General features: G+C 50.4%; 6 protein-coding genes across 6 annotated transcripts; 4 read left to right on the top strand and 2 right to left on the bottom strand.

Annotated features, from left to right (window-relative positions):
• Positions 1-816: 816 nt before the first annotated feature.
• On the top strand, positions 817-3,644 carry F4807DRAFT_143114 (Neutral/alkaline nonlysosomal ceramidase). The gene is made up of 5 exons (XM_047993116.1): positions 817-1,746; positions 1,805-1,820; positions 1,873-2,218; positions 2,277-2,445; positions 2,504-3,644. Exons 1-5 carry the CDS (start codon positions 1,114-1,116, stop codon positions 3,623-3,625), a joined length of 2,286 nt encoding a protein of 761 aa, XP_047853125.1. The 5' UTR covers positions 817-1,113; the 3' UTR covers positions 3,626-3,644.
• Positions 3,645-8,397: 4,753 nt separating this feature from the next.
• Positions 8,398-10,476, top strand: F4807DRAFT_143120 (uncharacterized protein). Its single transcript, XM_047993117.1, has one exon. It carries the CDS (start codon positions 8,606-8,608, stop codon positions 10,148-10,150), a length of 1,545 nt encoding a protein of 514 aa, XP_047853124.1. The 5' UTR covers positions 8,398-8,605; the 3' UTR covers positions 10,151-10,476.
• A 2,517-nt stretch (positions 10,477-12,993) lies between these two features.
• On the top strand, positions 12,994-15,774 carry F4807DRAFT_452240 (uncharacterized protein; the record flags this gene model as incomplete). Its single annotated transcript, XM_048000311.1, has 3 exons — positions 12,994-13,374; positions 13,429-15,550; positions 15,668-15,774. 3 exons carry the CDS (start codon positions 12,994-12,996, stop codon positions 15,772-15,774), a joined length of 2,610 nt encoding a protein of 869 aa, XP_047853123.1.
• Positions 15,775-17,231: 1,457 nt separating this feature from the next.
• F4807DRAFT_430329 (uncharacterized protein) lies at positions 17,232-17,949 on the top strand. Its single transcript, XM_047998410.1, has one exon. The coding sequence runs from the start codon at positions 17,531-17,533 to the stop codon at positions 17,879-17,881; it is 351 nt and encodes a 116-aa protein (XP_047853122.1). The 5' UTR covers positions 17,232-17,530; the 3' UTR covers positions 17,882-17,949.
• Positions 17,950-20,403: 2,454 nt separating this feature from the next.
• On the bottom strand, positions 20,404-21,221 carry F4807DRAFT_461541 (NADH:ubiquinone oxidoreductase complex I intermediate-associated protein 30; the record flags this gene model as incomplete). Its single annotated transcript, XM_048001697.1, has 3 exons — positions 20,404-20,503; positions 20,677-21,084; positions 21,178-21,221. 3 exons carry the CDS (start codon positions 21,219-21,221, stop codon positions 20,404-20,406), a joined length of 552 nt encoding a protein of 183 aa, XP_047853121.1.
• A 2,782-nt stretch (positions 21,222-24,003) lies between these two features.
• On the bottom strand, positions 24,004-25,217 carry F4807DRAFT_142860 (uncharacterized protein). The gene is made up of 3 exons (XM_047993115.1): positions 24,931-25,217; positions 24,327-24,868; positions 24,004-24,265 (listed from the first exon to the last, which is right to left on the bottom strand). The coding sequence occupies exons 1-3, from the start codon at positions 25,109-25,111 to the stop codon at positions 24,146-24,148; spliced, it is 843 nt and encodes a 280-aa protein (XP_047853120.1). The 5' UTR covers positions 25,112-25,217; the 3' UTR covers positions 24,004-24,145.
• Between the last annotated feature and the right edge of the window lie 1,311 nt (positions 25,218-26,528).

Raw genomic sequence — 26,528 nt, 5'->3', positions numbered from 1 at the left:
CACGCCAAGATGCCTATCAAGATAGGGACGAATAGATTGGTTAGCCCTATATAATGCCAAGAGCCGAGAAGCCAATATTAGGGCTTCCATGAGCTTAGCTTTTGTCTCTATCACCTACACGTAACTAGCGACTTGGAACTTACATAGAATGGATTCTGGGATAAGAAACAATGTTACCTGTCTCATTTATCCTAAGGTCGGTCATGTCTGACGAACGACAACAGGAACGGGAACCTGCAGATGTAATTAATCATGTTTATAATTATCTCCTAATTGTATTCAGAGACCTGGGGAACGATTGGCCGGGGGGGAATAAATGAGGGGAAAGATCCATGATATCCAAATCTGCCATTAGGTCCAATGACGCTACTAAATGATCATTGGAGATACGATCATCCAACCCGCCTAACCAAGGAACTAGACCAGGTCAACCAACCTGCCAACTACCACCGATACTACCTAATCTATCCCCGCGTCCACTCATACACCCTTCCTATCTCTATTCTCGCGGAGGACTAAGGACTTGCCGAGGAAGCACCTATGGATCAGTACTGATCATATCGCCGATCCAATCGTGTGCCTTACCACTCCTAGCTACCCCTGGGGGCGCATGTGATGTTCTCGTCCATACCGCCATCGAATCTCAGCTCCATGATGTCAGGACGCCGCAGCTGATTGTATGGCGACTCAATATGGTTCTCTGTTCGCACAGACTATTTGGCAGCCTACGGTATCCGGCATCCGGATGTATACCAACTAACTTACCTGCCTAGGTAGATATGCAAGCTATGCAGGGTTCGACGGTAGGGACCTGTCCAATATGGCTGGTCCAGCTTCCCCCCAGCTTGTTTTTCCCTCTATTTGTTTGCTTCGCTGTGGCCTGTACGCAGCCATGGCCGTCGACCGTTGCATCCTTGACGGGGATAAGGGTCTTTCTAAAAGGTGTCTCGTGCCCTTTTCTTTCCTTTCTAGGTACGGGGAATAAATAAAGACTCGCTGCTGCCAAGTCTGGAGATAGGAAAAGATCTCCCCGAGCTTGATACTCTGTTCGCTCAGACATTAGGAACATCGGTTGGCTTTAGATAGTCAACTACTTCTGATCTCGTCGTCATCATGGCTCCGAAGTTTCCTACTAGCTTTCGAACGAGAGGAAGACCGTTCCTGGCTTTCTTCACGATCTTCTCGTTTTTTGTCCTGGGTGCGATATTCGCTGTTAAGATCGGTGGACCGGCGCCGCAACGCGGGTTCGATCTCTCACATCATGCGGCGCGGGCGAAAATCACGGAACCCAAGGTCAGGGCTGAGACGAAGGGCGATACATATCTGCTTGGCGTAGGGAAGGCCGATATCACGGGCCCCGTCGTGGAAATCAACTTCGCAGGTTACGCCGACCTTTCGCAAGTCGGCACCGGTCTTCGACAGCGAATCTTCTCGCGAGCGTTTATCGTCGGCGATGTCAACAACCCGGACGATCGGTTCGTGTACTTAGTCCTTGACGCGCAGTCCGGCGATACGGCTGTCAGCTTCGGTATCTTCGACGGGCTTGCTGCGCTAGGGGACGAATATTCTGTGTACAAGAGGGGGAATGTAGCTGTTACTGGAACGCACGCCCATTCGGGTCCTGGGGCCTGGTTTAATTACCTACTCCCCCAGGTCACCAGCTTAGGGTTTGACAAGCAGAGCTACCAAGCTATTGTCGACGGCGCGGTTCTGTCGATTCAGAGAGCTCATGAATCCTTGACCGAGGTAGGCGAAATGCTTTATATATTCATAGATGGTTTCGCATAGCTAATGTTCCTAATAGGGATATCTTGACTTTGGTATGATTCAAAGTGAAACTGTCTAAGAATAGGTCTCTAACCGTATGAACAGGGGCGGTGAACATCACGGACGGCAACCTTAGTCGAAGTCTATACGCCTACTTAGCTAACCCTGCCGAAGAACGAGCCCAGTATAGCGATTCGACCGATAAAGAAATGACCGTTCTTAGGTTCCAGCGCGCATCCGATGGCAAGAATATGGGAATCCTGACGTGGTATCCCGTCCACGGGACGTCGGTTTACCAAAACAGCACTCACGTAACCGGCGACAACAAAGGAGTCGCGGAGATCATGTTCGAGCAGGCTATGCAGGACGACGACACTGCCGCCGACGGATTCGTTGCCGGGTTTTCTCAGGCCAATGTTGGGGACACAACCCCTAACACCCTTGGTGCTTGGTGAGCCCAGACTCGCACAATTCTCAATTTCCTGACAGGGTATTAATATTGCTCCAAGGTGTGATGATGGATCTAGCCAAATGTGTAGCTTCGAAAACAGCACTTGCGCAAATGGCAAGTCGCAGGCTTGTCACGGCCGCGGACCCCTTTTCACCGAACTCGATCTCGGCATCGCAAGCTGCTACGAAATCGGAAAGCGCCAGTATGATGGTGCTCGATCAGTCTATGTGAGTCACTTATGCTTGTATCGCCATGATAACATTTAGTGCTTACTTCTCCCAATAGGACTCACTTGATTCATCTGGCACCGCAGTAGTCGGCTCAACAGTGAAGTCCTTCCACTATTACCACGATATGTCCTTCTGGAACTTCCAGCTCGACAACGGAACCGAAGTGCAGACGTGTCCGGCAGCCCTCGGATACTCCTTCGCCGCGGGCACAACCGACGGCCCCGGCGCCTTCGACTTCACACAAGCGGACTCCGGAGAGCCAAGCGCGAGCCCCGTATGGGAAGTCGTCAAGGACCTACTCCACGCCCCCACGCCCCAGCAACAGGCATGCCAGAACCCGAAGCCCGTGCTCCTCGACGTGGGCGAGATGACGGAACCGTACGCGTGGAGCCCGAACATCATCGACGTGCAACTGCTACGCGTCGGCCAATTCGTCATCATCATCAGCCCCAGCGAAGCAACGACGATGTCCGGGCGGCGATGGCGCGCCGCCATCAAATCGGCCGCAACCTCGGACATCACCGGGACCGACGCCGAGCCCAACGTCGTGCTAGGCGGGCCCGCGAACACGTACGCGCACTACCTGGCGACGCCCGAGGAGTACGGGATCCAGCGGTACGAGGGCGCCAGCACGCTGTTCGGCCAGTGGGAGTTGCCGGCGTACATCAACCTCACGGTCGGCGCGATCCAGTACATCGCGCACGACGCGACGACCTCGCCGGACCCCGGCCCCACGCCCCCCGATAACCGCAACACGAGCCTGAGCTTCATCACGGGCGTGGTGCAGGACAACGCGCCGCCGGGCAAGGCGTTCGGCGACGTGACGGCGCAGCCTGCGCCCGCGTACGCGCGAGGCGCCGTGGTCAACGCGACGTTCGTCGCGGCGAACCCGCGGAATAATTTACGGTTGGAGGGCACGTACGCCGCGATCGAGATGCAGGATTCGGCGACGGGGAACTGGACGCAGGTCCGCGACGATTCGGACTGGAGCCTCGTGTACACGTGGACGCGCACGGATACCGTGTTTGGGTATAGCAGCGTTACGATTAGTTGGGAGACGGAGGCGGATGCGCTGCCGGGTACGTATCGCACGAGGTATTATGGCGATAGTAAGGCGCTGATTGGGGGTGCTATTACGGCTTTTGAGGGGGTTAGTTCGGGGTATACGCTTTCTTGAGTAGTTAGGGGGGGGGAGATATGAGTGACGAGGGATGGGAATTGGGGGGAAAATAATGAGAGATGGGAATGCGATGAGTAATGTTTTATGTTAGTACCTAGGAGGGAGAATGTTATGTTTATAGCTAGCTACCTGCGGTTTATGAGGATGAGGATATCGCGGTTATGTATATGCTTAATAGACCTAATATTTGGTTGCTGCTGGAAGGAAGCTTAAAGCCCATGTCTCTGCGATTGGTAGCACATTCTGTTTCTTCCAAGGTTAATATGGATATTATTTTCATAGTTCTGGCTACGGTGAGCATTGCGTAGCCATTCGTTATACTATATATATAAAAGTACTCGGCGAGCAGCATCACGTCGTTACACCTATATACCCGTACACGCCATCACGCCGGCGGCCGCTTAACAGTCAGCTTGAAAGGCTTCTTCAGCCGATCCATCGGCGTGATCCCGTTCCGCCCCAGCTTATCCGGCCGCTGTATGCCGCCGCCGCCCCTCCACCCGACCTTCGGCCCGCAGTCCACCGTCGTCGCGTGGAAGCTTTTAGCCGGGCGCGTCGGCTCCTCCGGGGGCTCCGCGTTCTCCTTCTCCGCCTCCGCGCCGCCCGGCTTTCCTCCTTCTTCCTCTGCCTGCGGCTTGGTGGGCGAGCTGGAGAAGCAGGAGTACTGTTTTGGTTTGGACGGCGCTTGTTGCTGTTGGAAAGTAGTTGTTTGTTGGGTAGGGGTGTAGGTTGCGGTTGGCCTGGTCGAGAGCTTCGAGGAGCCTAGTCTGTGGTTTGCGAGGTCGGGAGAGATGGTGGGAGCTGGCTTTGCGGGCTGGAGATCGGTGAGTGATGAAGGTAGGGAAAAGTGCCTTGCCGGTTGGCCGCGGCCTCGCGGGATATTGTAGGGGCGACGTGCGTTTGTTAGATTTGAGGGGGCGGGTGGTAGGATTTCGTCGGCTTGCTTAGATTTGTCATGATTCGTTATGCCATATCCGTACCCTATTAGACTTCTCTGAGAAGGAGCTCGGTTGGTTGGGGGCCTTCTCGTTGCCGCCCCCTGAGGTTTTGGGGCTGGTTTGGCTGCTTCGGCAGCAGTGACATTCGCGTAATGAGCCCCAGCCGTCGTGAAACCCGATTGTGACGGAGGCTGTGGTACTGTGAATGAAGCAGACCTCTGCATTGTCGTTTGGTAAGGGGCTGCCCAGCCTTCGACCGATTCTTCGGCCACCTTCACACTAGGGTGACTAATTTTTTGCCGTTTATTCTGCCCTGGACGCTGGCCGAACCCGTGGCTGTTCGCGGTATTTGCAGATTCTTCCTCATTCTTGTTTGGATCGACCGCGAAAACGTTATCCTCCACCGCAGTCATCGCGGGTATATCTTTGTAGATAGCGTCTTCTGGAGGGAGTTTTCTCTGTAGTATCCTGGCTATTTCCATCATCACTGATCGATCAAAGGATGGTCCCCTTTTGAGGAAGGTCGAAGACGAGAGACCCTCGACAAATCGAGATACTTTAGTATTGTCTTTACTACCCATAGTGTTTTGAGGGCAGCTCAAGTAAAGCAGGGCTTGAGCACGAGTCATTGCCACATAGAGGAGGCGTCGCTCCTCATTCTCGTCCTCGGATCGCAAATGCGGGATAGATCCATCGTAAACCGCAGGAATGAAGACGACAGGCCACTCTAGGCCTTTTGCAGCATGTATCGTAGACACCGTAACTTGAGGTTTTGCTTCCTTGTCTTTTTCGTCAGTCTGCTTATCAGACGCCAGCGAAACGTTTGCCAAGAATCGCGCCAATACGTCGTCATCCGGCATCTGTGCACCATCTTCGAGAATTGGAAGTAGATCTTCTTCTGGCTTATCCTGATGCGTGAACTCTTTGGCTAAGTTCACAAATTCCTCGACATTTGCCCATCGTAATTCATACCCCGGGCCATGCGCCTCTTCCAAGTGTTTCTCGAATTGCAGGTCTTTGAGTAGCAGCATGATGATTTCGACCAAGTCAGAGGGATCACCCTTCTCTGGTCGTAGTTTACTTCGCAAATGGTTGATTAATCTGAATAGGCCTCCGCTGATCTTCTGTTCTGTTTGCTTTCTAATAGTCGTCGTTGCTTTTCGGTCGCCTTTAAAGTGCTTCTCAAGTAATTGCCAGAGGCTCATGGCATTGCGTTCAGCTTCCTCTAGCAGAGATGTAATTGTGACATCGCCAACACCTCGCTTCGGAACGTTTATAATACGAGCGAGAGCATCGTTATTATCGGGCTGATGGATGACCCGTAAATAGTCCAAGATTGTCTTGATCTCAGCCCGATCGTAGAACTTGAAACCACCTACCATCCTGTAAGGTATACCTTCTCTCCCAAGAGCGGACTCAATGTGTCTCGATAACGAGGCAGACCGAAGCAATATAGCGATGTCGTCAGATTTAACCATGTTCCCAGACATCATCTTTACCCGCTTGATCTCGGAAACAATCCACTCTGCTTCAGCCATAGGGGTTTTCAGCATTCGAAGGACGGGCCGAGTACCCCTAGCATGAATTGGCAACAAGGCTTTCTTGTATCTGTCTTTATCTTGTTGGATGACCTTCAAAGATACGTCAAGAATGGAGCTCGACGATCTATAGTTCTCTTCAAGGGATATTTCGTCGGTGCCGGGAAAATCTTGAAGTAGGCGATGGAGATTTCTTATCTCTGCCGACCGCCAACCGTAGATGCTCTGGTCCGGATCACCAACTATCGTTATCCGCCGATTCTTCTGGGCGAAAAGTTTCATCAGATCATACTGAACCCCGTTTGTATCTTGGTACTCGTCAATCAAGACAGTCTGGATGTTCTGGACACAGTCGGGACATTGACGAAGCAGCTCGACGCAACGAACAAGAAGATCATCGTAGTCGAGCAGATTCGATCGCTCCAGATGGGATTGATAATCTTGGAAACATTCTTCCATCATTTGAGACTTTATGTCCTTGCCGTCTTTAGCCTTGACAGGCTTCTCGTCGGAAGTTCCCTTTGCTTTACGCTTACTGATCCAAGCACGAGCAGCAGCAGGATCGACCTGAACTTCCAATCTCTTGCATATCCGCTTGATAATGGCCCTAGAATCGGAGTCGTCGGCGATACCGAACTTGGGATCCAACCCAATACGTTTGCCATATATAGCCAGATATTTGCGAGCAATGCTGTGAAAAGTCCCAAGAACGATGCTCTTCTCGCGCCCGTCTCCGAGTGCCTGACCGAGACGCAGTTTCATCTCATTGGCTGCCTTGACGGTAAACGTCGCGACAATAACGTCGCGTGGCCGGATACCAACATGGTCAATTAGCCAAACGACTCGAGATGTGAGCGTGTGAGTCTTGCCGCTTCCAGGACCAGCCAATATAGCGACAGTCGATGCTTGAGAGTTGACAGCACGAGACTGTGCCCGATTTAATGATTTGAATAAGTCATTGTTATTGCAGCCAGACATGGCTACAGATTCTCGATCATTGAGAAAACAATTTATAGGAATTATGGCCGACCATCAGCAAATTAATGATTCGCCATCATATTTGGGTCAACATCTACGAATTGTATATTATAGCAGGGTTGAGAAGTAGGCAGACGCGTGCTTGGTTACAAGGGCTGCAAGGGTAAGGTAGTAAGACGCGACAGCTGTTTTTGGATCGGGCATTTTAAGGACCGACATGTCACTTGCAGAGCGCCAGGTCAGGTGACCAACTACTTAATTCCATTTGACACTCAGGATAGGGCGTAAAAATGACCTCATTAATTCATACTATGTTATTAATAGCAATTTCAAGTAAAGAACAAACCATTATCGCATCGTTTTAACTTTATAAATGTATCTAAATATAATAAAGTTTGCTGTTCCAAAGGATGTGTAACTCGAATTCAGATCCAATGAAATCAATTGACGGCTTACGTGTTCAGGCACGGGTCGCAGAGGGGTAAGAACCGAAAAAGTCCCGGAGCCGAAATCATCCTCTCTCGCATTTGATCGAATTCATATTCGAAACAACCAACCAATCCTAGCGAGCTAATTCTAGATACCCCCCAAAAAATCCTAGCTTCAAAGGATGGGGTTTCTCGAAGATTTAATAGCGATCTTAAGAAACATCGCGCATAACAATGTGATTTCGTTGCCGCCGCTCACCTTTCGATCACTCGCATTTGTCGGTATTGTCGGCATCGTCGGCAATAAGGGATATTTTCATTTTTAGTGTCGTTTTTGCGCATCACTTCACAAATAATTGCGAAGTCACATCGGTAGAGTCGTCATCACTAAGATCTGATATGTTGAGGATGTGACGAGATTAAAAGGGGAATGGCTAGCACCTTTTTATCAACGTCCTTTAAGGCCTTGTCACCATGGTTAGGGCAAACAATCACCATTTTCCTCGCTAGTGCCAACAGAACGTCGTACCTAGTCGGGGGTTCAACCACGCCTCTGTCGGTAGAGATGATTCTGGCCAATCGGTGGCTGTAGAGGCAGAGTGACCTGCAGAAGCGCAGGGGGGAGAGGTGAGGGTGGCGGCGGGGTCGCTGATGTTGTGGAAGTCGACCGCCAATCATGTCCGGTTCTCGGGTAGTTGGCGCTTAACTCCCTGTCGTTCCGATATCCTTATCCAACCAGAATTGGAAGAACGGGATCAACCACTGCCATCCGCAAAGATGAATTTGGCAATCTATCACCCTCAGTGGGCGTTCTCCCTGGGGGCCAGTCATGCATGGAGCCAAGTACCTAGAAGGGGCCGACGAGTGAGAGGCCATTTCACACCACAAGCGCCAATGTTCGCACGTTAGCATCGCGGATTTCGGCCCACTTCGACACACTGCCGAACATCACCAGCCGCTATATACCCTTTGTCCTCCCGACTTTGTGTCTGACCTTGCCAAATCTCCATCAGGATGTGTTTCGATTGATCCGTCAGGAGGTTTGACTAAGGAGTCGGGATATAGTATTTTTCATGACGATCCGGGTCACACACAATGCAACTGGTGCTTTATAGAAAGCATTCCTCGCTTCAGTTTGTGCTACTTCTGTTTTTCTCAGCATTCACTCCTTTTTGTTCTGCTAGTGTAATACAAGACCTTCATAGCAACTACTACGATCCGCCTCCATCAGCGGAAGACGGTCCTCCACTCTCGGCTGGAGCCTTGAGGAATACAGCTTACCTTCCCGCGCAGATTGGTGGTATAGTCGGATCGTATGCTCTTTCGCTCGTTGTAGTCGCAGCAATCCTTCTTATCTTAGCGAAGAAACGCCGCGAGCATCTGTCGGCGGGAGAAGAAGACCTTGACGGCCAATATCCATATTCATTCGCTTTTCCCCCGCCTCAACTCGGAGGCGCCCAAAATCCTCAATACGGCCTTGATCCGCCAAAATCGCCTATCAAGAATTTCTCGTACCCGACTCCGCCAACGCCATTGACCGCGACAGGGCCGACAAGTCCCTACATTGTTCCATCGCTTCATTCCACGAGCACTCTTGGTGTTAACCCGTTGGTCGATCCACGAGTCGTTGCAGCAGACCGCGAAATGGCGCAACAACAACTAGAAGAGATGTACAGGCTCGTAATGGAGCAAGAGGCCGCCAAGGAGGCAGGCGTCACTTTGGACCAACCTCCAGCACCATTATCGTCCCAACAGCAACCTCCAAAGCAGGGGATCTTAAAGAGGGGCAAAAATAAGCCGGCGAACCTCGACCTACAGGCTGGAGCAGAGAAGCCTCAGTCCAGAGCCTCTTCGATTTTGTCCGCTTTCAAATCGCCTCGAAAGAAGAATGTAAAGGGTATCAGCATCTCGTCGCCGATCATGACACCGATGTCAGGTACCTTTCCGCGCCATGAGGAAGAGGAAATGAGCTCAATTCCTCCTCGTCATTACGCACCCGCATCCCCGCCCCCGGTTCCGACAGACCAGATTCCTTATGCACGGGCCAGTAGGCAGCACCCATCAGTGGCACCCATCACTCCCCCGGATATCTCGCCGGAGAGCACGCAAAGTATTGATGAGCGTCTGGGCCATATGCGCAACAACTCGCAATATACAGACCCTGACCCTGTCTCTGCCATCTCCGCTGTTTCCGATCGTTCCACTGCACCGCTCGTTGGTCTACCTTCGTCGCCAAAGCCAGGCGTCAACAGGTTCCCTTCCCTACCAGCGTCTCCGAAGCCGGGTGCTACATTCCCAACTTCACCCCGGTCAGAGCAGTCTTTCTCACGTCCCAATGCACCATCAGCAGTTCGAACTGGTGGGACACTTCCGTTACGAGCTTACGAGCCTGCTCTTAGCTCTCCTTCGGCACAGACGACCAAGCAGACAACGTTTGAAAGGACGACACCTCTGTCGCCATCAGGATTACGGACTCCCTGGACGGGCGCGCCAGTGCCTTATACCCCGTACCAGCCATTCTCGCCTGTGGTCCCCATCACACCATCGCTAGTGACCAAAGCAGACCGAAAGAGGATGAAGCAGTTACAACCCAAGACGCCAACGATGGAGATGGTGAAGAGCGACGACGAAATGTGGTAGGCTTGGGTTACGTGTTTATGGGGTTGCAATGATCACAATGAAAGGTCTCATAGGGCTCATCCGGCATTGGGCCTGTTTCCCGGCGTTTTTTATATGGGCTCGTGTTTCAAAATCTGATGAATGACGTAGAGGGATGAGAGGGATATGGGATATTCCTACTTTCGGCCTCGAAGCTTTTTACTTGTCTATAATTCTATTATACCATTTTGAGAAACTCTTGAAGGAGTTAATTTAACGTTGGAGTTTCAATTATACTTCTCAACCAATGGTTGCTTCTCTTCTCTATCGGGGCTCGCCGTTGAATATTTGGCAAACTAGTCATGCAGTCTTACCCTATTGCTCTCTTCGCGTTTTGAATCCGCGGATCTAAGATAGCGCCTGCATGTGACTATGTAGAGATCCAAGTGAGGCAAGCAGGGCAAGGCTATAATTGCTAGATTTGCTAGATTTTATAGGAACACGATAGACGGCATAACGGCAGACCAAACCGCTCCTCATCGATGTGGATCTAACAAGGACTAGTTGTTCCGCACACACTCATTCAGTGACGTTCTCGACGCCTGATTGGCCCAGGAAGACCTCGGATAGATGGGAAACCTGGTAAATAGCAACTACGGATCCAAGCCGTCCATTATCGATGACGACTGGTTTCTTATTGCCCAGCAAAGTAGGAGAGGATACTTAGGTCGGAAAGGTGTCGGTGTCGGTGGGAAGTGAAGTTGTAGTTGTACCAGACATTGGGACTATTAATCAATATAAGCAATATCGGTATAGCACTACGAAGCAGCCATCCGTCTACAATGATGAGTAAAAATCCCCTAAAAACCCTTGAAAGGTGACACAACCTTGGGAATATGACAATATGTATGTATTTTATCGCCTGTCTACCGGCCAAGGGGTACGGACGTAATCGGTGCGTACCCGAAAAACCTAGGTTAGGATCTCCCCTGGTCCTTACCTGGGGCTGCCTGGTCGCTTTTTCCTTAGTGTTCTAAGTTCTTGTGCTACATATGCGTACTATGTAGAGTAATTGCTCGAGCAAAGTGGGCAAGAGTGGGAAAAGTGGCTGGAACTCCTCGAAATTGGAGAGTTATCAGTGGCTAGTGACACGTGGGTCGTAGCCTCCCCACCAATAGAACGGTCTCGACGGCTAAGCCGAAGATCTTATATGTAGCAGGCAAGACTTGCAAGAGTCGCAAGCCCCATATTAATCAAATATGGTCCGAGCGTTTCGATTAAGCCCGATCGATATCTAATCCGCACCCATGATTCTTCTAACTAAACTCATCCACCCATCGTATGATTCTCTCAAGCCCTCAAGCCTCCATCAAGAAATCCCCCGTCTTTTGCACTCTCGCAATTGGATTTTTCGCGCCTCGTTGACACTCCCGCCTATCGGATTCCAAGATCTCGGAAGAGCCAAATCTCCAATATCGCCGTGTGAGTGCGACGGAAGACAAGGTGTCTACCTAACAAACAGCTTGTTGCTACTGTCGTCCCCTTCCCTTCGGGCCTGGTTGAGAGATTAGGAAGGATACGGCGGTAGAGTGAACGACGAGGGCGTTGGCTTAGCAAATAAGGGGAAAAAAAGCAAAGCAGAGTCAAGCAGAGTCGAGCAAAAGCAGAAGCAAAATTGACGTCTACCTATTACCTACCACACCTACTACAACATACACATACACACACACATTACAGTAGTGGGCATTACATCCAATACATCCAATACGTCCAATACCTATTCCTATACACATCCATACACATCCTTACCATCCTTACTCTGCACCTCTACACATTGAACACACACTTGCCTATTCTTCCTAGTTACATACGCCATACGCCATTCGTACTAATCTAGGGAACTCCTCTCTTCTTCCCCTTCTCCGCCCAATCTCAAAGCAGCCAGGTCCACGGGTATTATTTTTTTTAAACGGGGGTCTTGGCGTCACAATAGCAAGCTTTTCGCTTTTCGTCAATTCTTTTCCATTTCGCCCGTCCCTGTTTCACGCTTTTCCCATACACATACCCGATCAACCTGGGAAATTTGTTGTCGCGAAATCTACTTTCCTAAAATTACAACCACCTTTTACTCTCACTTCCTGTCGCCTTCCCCATCCAGGCTTTATATAATCGACAATCGATTGCGTGAGCCCACCGGCCAACCAACCATTTCCTATTCATCCATAGATACTATTCTGGCCCTTTACCATTCTTGGCCGTACGATCAGGTCATCAGCGACGATTACCCCCCTGGTCTGTTCCCGCCTTATGCAAACCCCCTCCTTTCGCTTGTTCTGACCTGGGCTGCCCGGATTGTCTGGAAGTGAGCGGCTGAAGGAACTTGCTGTGGTGCCTGCTGATGTCGAACCATATTTGCATCTCATGATCGTACCAGCACCAGTGCCACCAAGATGACCGATCAGCAAGAAGCCTCCGACCTTTTTGGTTTGGATGAGAACGGCCCGTATTACCAAGATAACAACCCGAGCAACGGGGACGCAACGTTGACCGAATCTAACGCCGCCAACCAACAGTTTTACAACGACCCTAATTGGACCTTCCAAGACACTCCTCCATACGACACATATGACACTAATAACTTCTACCAAGATGATTGGAATTTAGGCCCGCAGTCAGAACTGGAACATGGCTTACCGTCGCAACCTCAGGTGTCGGCGCCGCAGCAATCCGCTGCGGCCGTCCCGTCTTCCATCGCCGCCGGTCCGTCAAATCCGCTCCCGACAGCAGGTCCAATGAGAGCCACCACGACGCTTCAGGTTCGACCGAACGGTGCTGGCCCGCGAGGGCTGACCGAGGAGCAGCGGCAAAAACTACAAAGCATTGCTATGCCTGCGCAAATTCACTACCGGTCCCCCAAGAGCGAAGCAAGTCCCGATTCCGCTGGCCCGGTGTACAAGTCCTCTTCCATATCGTCGCCCGAAGATCAGAGCCTGTCATCTAAATCAAATAGCCGTAAACGAAAGTCCTCGATAGATGTTGATGACGACGATGACGACGACTTAGATGGCCACCAACCGGTGAAGAAAACGGCGCATAACATGATTGAAAAGAGGTATCGCACTAATCTCAACGACAAAATAGCGGCTTTAAGGGACAGTGTACCGAGTCTGCGTATCATGTCAAAGAGCGCTCGAGGAGAGGACACGACGGAAGATAGGGAGGAGTTGCACGGGTTGACACCCGCGCATAAGCTAAACAAGGCAACAGTACGTCTCCTATCACATTATATCAAGTTGCCGTTATGACTAAACTATATACAGGTTTTAAGCAAAGCTACCGAATATATTCGACATTTGGAGAAAAGAAATATCCGGCTTATCGACGAGAACGCGGCCATGTCGCAACGGATAGCTGCCTTTGAGAAGCTGTTTATGGCCGGTGCGATGAATGGAGCAGTTAGCCCTCTACAACAGGGAACACCGTCTACGCCTATACAATACTCGCACGAGCCCAATGGCTACGCGAACTCTGCTATGAACACCCCGGGCCGGCCGGATCCCCAGGGCATGATCCAAGTTCCCGATGACATGAAACGTATTATCGCCGCCCAGTTAGCGACAAATCAACCATATCCGGTACCGCAACAACCTTTCAGAGGTAACCCTACGATGATACGTCAACAACAAATCCAGCCTCAGCAGCACCACATGCAGGCAAGAGGCTGGCAGAATGCTGGTCCCTACTTCGGAAAGTTGATGGTTGGTTCTTTAGCAGGGTTGATGCTTTTGGAAGCTGCTCGGGAGAACGAGCAAAGCAATGAGACACCGGAAGGTCGCGGACTTTTCGCCCTCCCCATACAGCTCCTCAGGTTCCTCACGTCTTCGCTGAGTGTTGATTTCATGGGCTATAGCATTCACGGTACTCAGGTGTTATACTCGATTAGGATCGTATTATTACTCTGCTGTCTTGGGTGGGTTTTCGTCTCTACACTCGTGGAGCGCAGGACACCCGGCATGGACAGTCTCAAACAAAAACAGGTGTCCTTAAAAGCGGTGCCGTCTTTAGCCTCGCCCATTCACGTTCGCCGTCAAGCGTGGCTCACTGCTATCCAGACAGTCTGGGTCCCGCGTCACAACTTCTTCCTCGAGGCTGCCGCTCTCTGCCTCAAGACGGCCAAGCTAAGCCTTCGGAATCTCATTGGAATCCATGGCTACCAGATGCTAACAGGCCTCACCGAAGATCAGGAACTTGCCCGTGTCAAGGCTTGGGCGATCGCGCTAGACGCTCAACTTGCCGGGGGAGATGTCGAGATCAGCAAGAGCCGGCTCACTTTAACACTGCTCGCTTCCGGAACCCTCCCCACAACCCCGCTACGACTAATGCTTAAAGCCCTTCATATCCGTGTCCTCTTATGGGAAGTTGGCCTCTCTGGTATGCAAATTGGTATCTTCAATACCTTGGCATCGAAACTAGCTAGGTCGAAATGGAACGAAGCGAAACAACTGCACAGACTCTTAACACAGCTTCGACGTGGTGGCCAAGAGCAATCTGATGACGATCTCCCGGATCATCTAGCCGCCCTTCTCGAACATGACTGCGACGCCGTCTTGAACCAAAGCATTGTCCAAAGAGTACACAACCTTGCTTGGAATCGCCCAACTGACCACAATGCTATTGGGATCATTGATGGCATGGATACCGTAGTAGATGATGTAGCAATCCGGTCGCCGATGGACGCAGTTGCGGCTTGGTGGTCCAATATCACGCTACAAGGTGCACTTACAAAGAGTCTCTTGACCAAGGAAGATGATGATCTAGAAGCAGTTCAGCAAGTCGAGGATGAAATATCCCTGGCCATCAGGACCGCTCCGATCGGATCCATCGCCCAAAACCGTGCCTTAGTTGCGCGCGCGTTGCTCGTCGAGGAGAAACGAAGTATGAACATTATGGCTGCGTTACAAGCAATTGGCCCCGTCACGCCGGTTCTCTCCGCGTCGAACAGTCCCGCCGGTAGTCCAACTCGCGGTACACCTTCACCACCACCTACCCCTCTCAAGTCTCTTCCGCCTTCTCTTGTTATGACCACAGAAATGCGCACTTCCCTTCTCTGTGCCATGGCCATCGCACATCTTCAGAAATTTTCTCCACCTGAGGAACCTGTTGACATCTACGGTGTGATTGATCAGATCCACCCCGTTAGCGACATGGGGTTACTTGGTTACACGGCAACCTTTAAGTTGATGGATAGACTTGCAAGCCACGAATTCGCAGCTGAAGCATGCAGTGACACGCTTGAGCGCCTTTCGGGCACACTAAGAATCTGGACCGGAAAAGATTGCGGGCTAGAGCCAGAAGTAAGACATCAGATGGTTGAACGATGTTTAGCCGTGACTCGTGGTGTTATGGGGATGAACCTTGACACCGACACCGGCTACGGAAGTAGTAAGTATTAATCCAATTTCATCACTACCTAATCTTATTACCGGCTTCAAGTCCTTTATCAAGCAATGAACTATGTATCGTCATAGCACCAACACCAACTGATTAATCAAGCTACAGTGAGCGAGAACGAGATCGAGTTAGAGAACTCAACCGATTCAAACGATTCGGAAATTGCAACTACGGGAAAACTCCCCGAGATCAAGATCGAAACAGACGTTGCTTGAATCTACTTAAATTTACGGCTCCAATTTCTATTCTTACATTTAATCGGGCTAAGTCCCAGCCAGTCTGGCGATACGAAGATCTACTTATATACCCCGCACATCGCCCATCCGTTCATAACCTAAACGACGGTTAGGGTATCATGGTTCGAATAGCGGGAGTCATGTATTGACGACATTGACGATTACTAATTCCACGTAGCTTACCACATTAACATTCTCCCACTCTACTACTACTTCTTTGCTACATATAACATTCAATTATCCCATCCTATCCTAACGCTACGTGCGGGATCGTTACATACCTATACATACAAATGAGGGACATGGTCCGGCTCAAAAAAATTATCGGGGCGTTCTGGGATTGGCGCGAACGTGCTTTGCGGTCCTACTGGTAGAATGGACAAACTGGGGGTTTGAACGTCGGCGCTTTTCGGAGACGATAGAGGAGGACCTGGGACTACTTGATGGATTTTACTTGTGCATCCGGCGCGCATCTCAGCGGCGCAACAGTACCGACGAAAATAGTATATAATTAAAGCAATTGCTTATTGCTGCATATCTGTCGCGTTCCAAGCAAATGAATGTTTGCAGACAGCGTCTCCAGCTCAAAGCTATAAAATCAGACCCGTTCGGAATGAATAAAGATATTATAAAAAGCAAACTTGAGATGCCAGAATGCAATGTGCTATCCCGTGTCCAACATATATTGACCACGCGCTTCGAGCTACCTACGAGCTTATCTATTCAGACGGTACCAAACAAGTGGTTATCTACTAGGTACTAGATCTCGATGCCTATACACAGAACAGCAACGAGGCAAACGGGAAAACTAGATCTGGTCATCTTCTCTTTCCACCTCTCAACCGTGCCGTGTCGTGCCACGTCGTGCCGTTTGCCGTTTAACAGGTAGGTAGGTAGGTAGATAGAGATTATAACACTGAGATGGAACATCGTATACGAAAAGTGAAATCCACGACAGAGCGACCTAGGCCGCGTTTTGGGCCACCTACCTACCTAGGTAAGTACCTACGTGCTTGCTGCTGCTGCTGCGCGTCACCGCCGCACGCCGTCTGCGCCTCGCACCCGCAGGTTGCCTTCGCGTGTCGCTTTCCGGTCCCGGAGCTTCGGGATGGGGGTAAGGGAGATGGGGAAGGCTGCCGGTGCAGAAAGAGGGTTCGGCTGTGTGGTTCTATAGGGCTCGTTTAGAGCTTATTAGCTAGCTGGATAACTAGATAACTTGGCAGGTAGGTAGCGAGGCAGGTAGGCGAGTATGGGCGCTCAGCCGCGAAGGTGCTTGAGATCGTGTTGAGGCGTGCATGCAGGCATGTATCTACCTATCTATATCTGTAGGTAGATGTTTTTGGGTATGTGAAATGCATGGGAAATATAGGTACATACCTAGTGCAAATAAGACTCATATAACCTGTTTCTTCCAACGCTCTCTGTCCCTTCGCCGTTGTACGTTGGAATAGATATCCATTCTTACCGTGTCCGTACAGATATACCTCCGCAGGTAGCTACTTACCTACCTAGGTAAGCAGGTAAGGTAACATATTCCGCTTAGGGCTTACCTCTCCGCACAGGAGCAGCAGCTAGAAGTATCTCGGTACCTAAATAGCTGGGTAGAACGGGTAACTGGATAGTAGCCGGATAGCTGGGTACTGGAGATCAACAGCAGGTGCCCCATCATTGCTCACCCCCACGAACAGCAGCCCACAGGTCTAACGACGCGAGCTTATGTGCATCATAGGTATGCATGTTTACATGGAGCATGGGTAATGGATACTCGGTGCCTTTCTCTGGCGGGGGAGGTTCTTACAGGCTGGCTTACTCAGCACTTATTATGTACCGCATTCTTCTTACTTGCCTACTGCTAGGTATGTATGTAGGTAGGTGGGCAGATAGCTCGAAGCACCGAGGAGGTGGAAACTTGGTATTCGGATTGGCGTTTCCTATTAAATACATATACTACCTAGGTGTGTATGTCACTAGTATGATACGATATGATACGGTATGGCATGCAGGACTCCCGTTCGTCGCTCTGCGCGAGCGGCCGCACAGAGAGCTACCTAGAGCTGGGGTAGCGAGACGCATTTTATATACCTAAACGGTGCTCACACACCGAGCTGACCGAGCACAAGACCCGAAGGATTGGCACTTCGAGCCGGGCGAGGCACGGTACTTATGTAGGGACCAACGAGGAGCTGTATCCCCTCGCCTCGGCACGTTGGCCTTTCTTGGTATAAGGCGATATTATGGAAGAGACGGTGTATGTAGGTATACTGGCAGATTGGGTATGGATGTACGTATGTATGTATTTGCCGTAAGCCGAAAGCCCCGAGATCTCGGGGGGGGGCGCGCGGGCGCGCGGTGTTGCCCCCTATCCAGCATTTTGGGACCGTTGCATGCAATAGGTAAATAAAGCCAAGACCTAGCTAGGTAACCTACATACACTAACATGTGTAGGTAGGCAAGAATGTAGAGTACAAGACGCCCTGTCCAGCGTGGAAAGACGGATATGTAACGTAGGCAGGCCAGCTCGTAATATCTAGCGAATGCAAAGCTGCAGCACACACATACATACATAATACCAAGAACGCGCCAGGAAGAGCCGGTAGCGAAACGCGTCGGCTTGGGTGGCTTGGCTGGATTTCTTGGGGTGTTCTTTCGACATGAACCCCGTTTCGACGCCCACGGGCATTAAACTGCGTTACATATACACTTCGCGCGAGGTCTCGACGCGGGGCCAGAACCTTGGCGGCTGTGAGCTCTTATACGCATGACGTATGTACGTGATATAATATATGTGTGTATATATGTATGTATAAATATGTAGGTAAGTACGTTTAAGTATGTGATATGCGTAGGTAGCTACCTATTTATTATGTATTATATGCAGCAGCCCATGTGAACTAGGCATGATCGGCGAATAGCTCTCGGGCAATTTTATCACTTTCTACGTACCTAGGTCATCAGCACGACATATGTTCGCGTTGTCATCGGGCGCTCGGGTAAGGCTGATTGACCTACCACGTACATAGATTCAGCAGGTATGTATGTATAACAGCTCTCATAACGTGGGACGGCGAACGACATACCTAAGGTAGGCTTGGGCGAGTATCACCACCTTAGCTATCCATCCACGAACGTAGGTAGATTGGCAGATAGGTAGACACCCCGGAATCATAATAGCGACAGGTACATAGCTAGGTAAGTAATGGAGACGAACGGAATTCCTAGCTCCGCCGAAGCTACCCACGTTCAACATTCCCCAACGGGAATTACAGAAGAGCTTGAGACGTCCCGTTCGAGATCATATGACGGGTCCCAGGACGCAGGTCGTCAGCTTCGTCTATGCGGTGTCACGGCAGTTACTGGCGGGGCACATGTCTGGCAATGTACCGCATAATCAAACCCAACGGCCGGGGCGCTGGGCAGGTGGGCGTGTGTGTATGGTTTGCGCCTCGACATCTTTCCAATTTCCACTGTATGTATTTCCGAGTTGACCGGCCTATAGCTACCTAGTCGGTATGTTGTGATAAGGGCACGCGCATCCAGCAGTTTGACAGAATGGAAAACCGGCAGGATCTTGCGTATAGGCACTAGGGAGAGGCGATGGGGCTAACTACGGGATCGCAGATGACCCGGCTTGCCTTGCCTCTGCAAGGTTGTTGAGAGTCATACCGAACTTGATAACCAATTTGAAGAAAGGTTCTTGGTATCGTGATAGGGTCGTTTGGGGGCGGAAATTTGTGGAATAGTGAAATAGCAGTCCGGAGATAATGGACGGGCGAATCGGCGTGAGTCAGCGCTGGCAAGGCTGCTGACAAATGCCCCTATCCATTTTGCATAGGTAGGTACCTAAACGTCCTGTAGGCAAAACAGGACGCCTCAACCTTCATGGCCACGCTATCGCGCTATCTTGACCGCCAGAAAGGCCAAAAAGCCTCGCTGCTCTTATTTACTGGCGATGCCGAATTACCACGTAGTATTTCGTATCGAGCCAATATAAGTTGCGTTAGGCTGCTTGGCTACTTGAGGCTCGGGGAATACGACAATTATGGTACGATGTATACGGTTTCGCCGGTAGCCTCTGGGTAGGACGGCGTCGAGAGCCGCGTATTGCGCAATTCTGAACATGGTTCGGGGATCTAAATGGTTCAAGAAGGAAGGTCGCTCAAGAGGCGAAAGTAACACTTCGATTTATTGGTCGCCTCGTAACCAACCATCAGTTCACCGCTTCAAGGTTCTGTCGTGATAGGTTAACCCTGTGTTCCATAGAATGTTATCTCATTCTCGAAGATACGCCTAAGTCTTTGGCGAGGAAGTGATTCGAATAGATAGAAACCTCCAAACTCCAAAATGCAGCCTCGTGGCTATGTAGGTATTTTAACTTTTCAGCCTCTCGTGGCTAATAACTTGGAAAATAACCTAGTCACGGCAATAATACACATCTGTCACCCGTTCATAGCTCCCCCTATTCATTGCCCCTTTTTAGTATACATGTGTGGCGCGTGCGAGCCACTTGTCACAGTCCAGCAAACCTTTACCTCCCTATCTTACAACCAACGGAGCAAACACTCCGCTTAACCCCTTAAACCTCGTTCGTCGATGTCAGACCGTATCCCGTCATTCTTCCGGTTTATCCTCGGATGGCTTATCCTCCGGTTCGATCGCCGCGATATACCTTAACTCCAGCTTGAAAGGGCCTTCCTGTGCGCCGAAGAAACTATCCAAAAAATCTCAGTAAGCGCGAACACGCAACGCGAGGCCTCCCAACCCGGGGAAAGAGACGAGATAAAACGCAAAAATAGGTAAACAAACCTTCGCATCAAGATCCCTATCCGCTTAATCCGATCCAAGCGCAAGGGCTCCGTATCTTTCACGGGCACGCCGCGGTACGTGGGCTTGAAGTCCTCCCAGCGCACGCTGACCTCGCCGTCGACGGGCGGCACGAAGTCGAACTCCCAGCTGACGGTGCTGCTGCTGCTGCTGCTGCTACTGCTCTCCTCGCGCGCGTCCGCCCCCGAGCCCTTCGGCGGCGGCGGCACCTCGTCCTTGACCACGAGCGTGTATCTCTTGGCGTCGGCCTTGCCGACGCCGAGCCGCAGGCCCTGGTAGTCGAACAGGTCCCAGCTCTGCGGGTCGACGGTGCGCTGGGCGGCGAACCCGGCGCCCTTGAGGGTGCTGATGTCCAGCGTGCCGTGGAACGTGACCGTGTTTGACTCCGGCGAGCACTCTAGGTAGCTCTTGCTCTTGCCGCCGCGGACGCGGTCGTCTGAGGAGCTCCATGCGTTCTCGTTCCATGATCTTTGGTAGGCGTTGTTAGTAAGTAAGTACTGTACTATACCGGGATACGGGATAAGGGGCACTTTTGAATTCGAAAGATAGGGGTTAACTCACTTATATCCGCCGAATAGGTAGAAATTAGGTTCGCTCGTGGCCATGATGTATTGATATGTGTTAAAGATGTCAAAACCGCGCAGATGATTCTTTTTTGAGCCTCAGTCTTGTATTTAAGTTCAAGCGTTGGGACTCGGTAACTTTAGAAGCCCCTTTATAACGCTAAAATAAAAAGGGGGGGGCGAAATTTTAAGTTTCAGGGGACAGGTAAGGATATATGAATATGGTTATTGTTAAATGTATTGGTAAACTAATTAGAGGGTAAGAAGATCTCAGAGACCCTTGATGATGAAATTGAATATTTGACAGTAGCGAACATGCTCGGAGACGAAAATCTCGAGCAGATCATACATCGCTCGGTTGAAGCTTGAGCTTTGAGATCCACGGTACCGGAGCGGAGGTCAGTGCCAACGTAACCTTGCTCAATGCCAAGCTTCGTCACGAAAGGGGCTACCTAGATAGCCTGTATCCGGGTAATCGGGTTGGCGTATGTTATCGTTGATTGTTGTCGGGGGACGAAGAGAGAAAGCGAGCTGCGGAATTGACAACTTTAATTATCCCGATAGGTATATGCGCCAGCCCCTTTTAACCCTTTTGTCGATGTTGACTCCAATGTTGTATGTTAGTTTATGTAAATGGATACTTTCCAACAACTCGTTTGCAGTGGAGATAATCTATGTATGTGCTAATGTCTGTGCCGCTTTCGACGTAATGTGTAATGTCCCATCTGGTCGGGGACGCGCCCCTAGCCGCGGATAGGTTCGCAAGCTTGTAATGTGGGGCTATAACGTAGTACTTAGTGTAGGTATACCACGACCCGAGCGACCCAAGTAAGTAAATGTGGCTACGAACGGACATAAGCCACTCTCTGTTTCTAGTCGTCCGTCGATGAGGTCACTTATATATCACTTCCATTTACAGAGTTTGGTCGCCGACCCTTATCTCCCCCTTATCTCCATTGCTTATTCCCCCTTTATGTATGGACTTAATCATGTACGATGATGCTGCTTTCCGCTTCATTGTCTGTGTCACCCCATACCGCCGAAGGCAATTCTTCTGGTGATCGTGCCCTTCCACTTCGGTCGAATTACCACGATCCGACATGTATGCTGTCTCAGATCACCCTGTTCCGGGAAGGTGGAAGCGTGAGCAGATCAGTACTCCGACTGAGTGGGATTATGTAGACGGTCCATCTGTCCAACCGACCAACAATAATGTTATCTTTATGATTAGCTATCTCCAGTTACGGTTTATCAGTTTATCTTCCCTTCACCTCGCTCAAATCAGTAAAAGCTTATTACATACAACACATCCGTATTATCAATATAAAATGCAGCCTACAGCACTACGACAATCTATTCCGCCGAACCCGATTCCGATTATAACAGGATAATCGGACTTTAGGGACCCGGCGCATTCTCGAAATCCTCCTTGCGAGGTAGAGATCCTTCCGACGAACTTAAAAAGTCTTAAAAAAAACTACACACGCCCTTTTCCCCCATCCTTCGCGCCGAATATGCGCAGGTACGGTCTCCGGACCAATTCCATAGTCCGAGTCACGAAATTTCCTCCACACATGCGGCGCATTGGTGAGTGGGAAAATGCAGGCTCGCGGGTTGCGAACAGGCACGGGTCTCACAATGATATACTCGTTTTATTGACGGAGAGTCTGGGTCATGTGGCGGCCTTCAGCTATGAAATTTTGCGCCTCGCTTTATAGAGCGGAGTTTCTTCTTACGACTCCGTTCGACGCTATGAAACGTCAAAGTAAGTAGGCTTCGAACTGTAAAATAGAATTCCGTGGCTTGCGCAGGTCCAAACCAAGATTCGATATCCCACGCCCCCCTAACCCGAGGTTTATTCGATGGATCCTTTCTTGGCGTTAGTTACTACCAAATAGCAAGCTAACAGGCTAATAGAGGCAGAGAGGCAGAAATATGGATATCGTTCGAATTTTTCAATGGTCGGGCCCCCAATTTATTCATTTCTCAACATTTAAGTCTTTGAGGTTAGTGTGCGCGATCCGAGGAATACAATTGCGAAATTCGCAGGTTTCTAAATTTGTTGTGATGAATTGCCTATTGCCGGGTCTCTTGTTCTAACAGTGTCTTGGCATTACCTCAGTGAGGCTCTTGTCGTTGGTTAGTATCCTATATCCTGGCCCCAACGTTGTCTCTTCATCGCTGTTGTGCCGTGTGAATCACAATGTCGATAACACCAACAGCATACTCATGTATGATAACGGCCTTGTCAATACAACCTCGGTCGTGAAACCGGGTCTCATGGGTGGAAAGTGGAAAAATGAGGTTAGTACAAGACGCAGGAGCTCCGCGGCTGCCGCATTAATAGGTACCAACGTTCTATCGCGCCGTCGGGTACTCGAGAAGTCGAGACGTTGCAATGTGGCGCATAAAAACATTGGACCATGTGATGAGAAAAAAAAGAGATGAGCACTCGAATAACAGCTCCGCTCATACGGAGGTTACGGCGATATACTTTCGAAACTCCTTGAAATTCATGAATGACATCAATTCGTGCCAATCTCACTTCCATTCGCGTATCCACTGTAGTATTGATCCATATCTTAGCTCGGGAGAGCCCTGTAATGCATCATCTAACGGTTTGTATCCAACAAGAGTCCTTCTCGCAAATAAAAACCAAAGTGTAGAAAATATTTCGATATAAAAAAAAAGAGTAAAATAAACAACACCACGCTTTGCCCGGATATCCCTGAAACCCATATTTATGCACCGAAAAACATAGACGAATTTCCATTCGTCCCGAGTGCGTGGTATCTCGCGCCAGTCATTCCCGAGGTTCAAACATAACCCGTTCCCAATTCGCGTGATCCAATCCATGCTGCCCTCGTATGTGTCCGCCCGATGCCAATGCCCGTTTGCCCGTCACATCCGGGACTCTCCCTCACCCCTTCTCTATCGTGGTCCCCACTTTCTTCTTTCGCTTGCTATTACCGCTGCTGATGACCCAGGCCGGGGGACCCGGGCATCGAGAGCGGCGTAGTTGGGTAGTCGTAGCCGGACTCAGAGCCGTTCGCCGAGTGGTCGTACGAGTGTGTAAGCGGTGGGGTCTATAGCGACTCCGAATCAGCTACGTGGTTCTCGGCGGGAGTAAGCGCGCACATGACTCACATGAGGGTTCGAGTGGTCGTACGAATTTTGTGCGTGGACATCCAACCCAGGCACGAAGCCGTAGTTCACATACGACATGGACTCCTCAGGGGGATACGTTTCCCTCTTGATGGCGTCGTTGAAGTGCGTCATAGGGGGGAGGGTACAGGGGACGGCAGATGCCATATAGTTAGGGTATCCCTCGCTGGTAGTTATCGGGTGGTGGTACGGTTGCGCCGCGTTGTAGGGAGCTAGGACCGTCATCTCGTCCGGTGGGGGATACGCCGAATATCCCATAAACGAGGGCGAGTGAGACCGCTCTCGGTCGTCATATGTGTGGCCGAACAGAATCTCATCGTCGTGGTTCATAGGCGGGGTAAACTGAGGGGGTTGTACTGGCTTCTGAGGGGCCGAGGAAGACTTCTGCGATTTGGAAGAGCTCGTCTTCTTGGTAGTCCGGGTGTTGGACGGCGACTGCTTGTCACTTCCGGTGGGGGAGGACGCGTCGTCCGAAGTTCCTGCGCGCCTCTCGAGGTCTTCCAGACGCCTCTTCAACTTCTTGCCTACAGACATTGTTAGGACTACGCAGCTAATTGAGGGGGTTCCAAGCTAGGGCGCCACCTACGGTAGTTGCGCTGAGCAATTCGGTTCTGTATCCTCCGGCGTTCAGCGAGATCCGAGATCTTGGTCCAGTCCTCGTCAGGGTTGGCGGAGCTGGAGAATGCGCTACTTGTCCCGTGTGCTGAGTACTGCCTCGGAGCCGAGGCAGCTGGATATGTGTATTGGTGCTGTGACATGGCGTACATAGCTGTTGGAAATATATAGGAACGAGTTCCTAAGTCTGGGTAGACCCGTTTATATAGAGCTGGAAGCTATATACCACGAGAGTTTGTCTGACAAGCCCGAAGTCGAGAACGGTTGTACACTAGTGAGTATTTGCGTTGTTTGAAGAAGCTTAAAACACTTTGAGTCGAGATATGGTGGGACACATGAAGTTACTGAGGCGGGAGGAAGGAATCTAATATATACAAGTTGAAGGTTAGGTAGGTTCAGCCATCGAAGCCGCGTTCGAGCTGGAGAAAGGACCCCATCCTCGTCGAACCCGGTCCAAGTACGTAGATACGTAGATACGTACCTACTTCCCACGCAACCATGCGAGCATGGATGCACAGCTTTTGGACAGGGCATTCAAATGCGAGGAGGGCCTACCTGCAGTCCGCTCTTTCATTGCAACCTCGTTTGGGGTGGTAGGGAAAGTGTAAGGGGGGGTGTGTGTGTTGTAGCTTCCGCTTGGGACTTGGGACTTGGGACTGGGGACTGGGGCCAGTGCGAGAGACAGCTACGCCTCAAATCCGAGGGAAGGTATGGAAGGGTAGAAGAGGTAAGAGGTAGCGGCCGATCCATGTCCCTGGTGGAACTGTACGACGGTGCGTGCGGTACGTACTATGGCAGAAGAACATGTGCGGGACGGACAGGGGTTCATTTGGAAAAGAGGGGTGTGATATTTTAAAAGAACAATGATGGATGTACTGTACACTCTTTCGAGAGGAGCTGTGGACAGGGGTCGAGAGGAGGGGAAGACATTTGCGCAGTAGCGATTATTGGGACTTTGCTAAATTTGCCCGAATTCTGCGATCCAGATACAAAGTACCAAGCCTAACCTTACGAGGTAAAGCGCTTTTGATTTATCTCACTAAAAGCAGCGTCGCTAGCTCCCCTAGAAAACCCTTGTAAAGGTGCCTAGTCGTAGGGCTGGCTAGATATTTATATAGTACCTAAGGTTTATTAGCCTACGCACTTTATTCGTCAAAAGCGACGGATTTTACGAATGAACTAACCATGATAAGGAAAAGGTTCTTTAGATTCCGTTTTAGATTTCTTAAGCACAACTAAATCTTCATCCGAAATTGACCAATGAATTAAAAGATTGATAATGGATTCTAATAAACCTAACTACAAGAAGTAGGTTGTTTGTTTCCCTTAGAAGCGGCTAAGTAACTGTATCTACATAGCTATATTTTAGGTACCTTAAACATTTTAGCTTAAGGCGAAGCTGGACAGACAGACCGGGGCTCTCACTGGATCATGTCGCACTCCAGCAACTATTATTTGAATTTTTGGAGTTTTGTTGCGCTAGGGCGAATGCTATGATGAGTTCTCATTGATCGGTTTCTACGATGAGTCGAATTAGTGTCAAATGAGTCGATGAGTTCATTGCGTACT

The sequence above is a fragment of the Annulohypoxylon truncatum genome (assembly GCF_022578515.1).
Source record: "Annulohypoxylon truncatum strain CBS 140777 unplaced genomic scaffold F4807scaffold_21, whole genome shotgun sequence".
NCBI lineage: Eukaryota > Fungi > Ascomycota > Sordariomycetes > Xylariales > Hypoxylaceae > Annulohypoxylon > Annulohypoxylon truncatum.
This window is presented reverse-complemented; position numbering and strand designations above follow the sequence as displayed.